The sequence below is a fragment of the Elephantulus edwardii genome, unplaced genomic scaffold, assembly GCF_000299155.1.
Source record: "Elephantulus edwardii isolate Elephantulus edwardi_28Jun2011 unplaced genomic scaffold, EleEdw1.0 scaffold00268, whole genome shotgun sequence".
In the NCBI taxonomy this organism is placed as follows: Eukaryota; Metazoa; Chordata; class Mammalia; order Macroscelidea; family Macroscelididae; genus Elephantulus; species Elephantulus edwardii.
In genome coordinates, this window is record NW_006400018.1 from 690,705 (window position 1) to 691,556 (window position 852).

Sequence of the window (852 nt, forward strand, 5' to 3'; positions counted from 1 at the left end):
GGATGGCGTATTCTCTTAGCTACTTCCTGCTGAAAAGGGACGCTGTGGGTTTCAGGGTGAAGATCTTCTCTCACTACTCTAAAGGGCCCCTTTTACAGCCAGTTCCTTGAACCCTATCTAAGAAACAGTCAACATCAGCCACTCCAACCATGAAGCTGGTCCTCGTCCTCCTGCTGGCTGCTCTTCCCCTCTACTGCTGTGCAGGTGGGTGCTGTGCAGGGAGGCCAGGCTTGTCTCCTGGGACCCTGGGGACAGACTCCTGAGGCTCCAGTGTCAGGACAGATCAGCCCCATTATTAATGACTTAGACAAAATAGATTTAAAGATCACCATTAATCCAGAAAACCAAAGACATAGTGCCCTCCGGGCTTTGTCTGTGTAAGGGAGCGATAGGGAGCTTTCCTTATGGTCACACAGGGTATTCCGCCATGGTCTAGGGAACGGTGGTGGCCTCATGCTAAGAAGTTGCACAATCCCATAGATACAGAGCCCAATCTACTACCTGCTCCATGGGACAAGGATGGCCAATCTTCTCCTGTATTATTTACTGTCTGAAAACGTACTGTATTGTCAACTATGGGGCAGTGCCAACTCAATGGCACACACCAGCCATGGTCACAGATACTGTGAAGACAAAGATGTATCTTGGATTGATGGTTGGATTAGATATTTCAGTGAAGTAGCCAAAGAGTTGATCTGATGGTCATATTGCATTTACATTTAGATAATCTTCTTCAAAGATGCACCCTTGACATCTCCTTATATGGTAGAAGATGGGGGATGTGGTCCTGATGTGACCTAGGATTCAACACCAGGTGGGGTCCACATAAACCATATTCTTTTTTTAAAAAAA

At 46.7% G+C, this 852-nt stretch overlaps 1 protein-coding gene across 1 annotated transcript in view; it reads left to right on the forward strand.

Annotated features, from left to right (window-relative positions):
* The first annotated feature begins 149 nt into the window (after positions 1-149).
* Positions 150-852, forward strand: part of LOC102864017 (mammaglobin-A-like) — a 12,562-nt gene continuing 11,859 nt past the window's right edge. The window contains exon 1 of the mRNA XM_006899871.1: positions 150-204. Within this exon, the coding sequence (XP_006899933.1) occupies positions 150-204 (55 nt within the window). The remainder of the gene's footprint in view (positions 205-852) is intronic.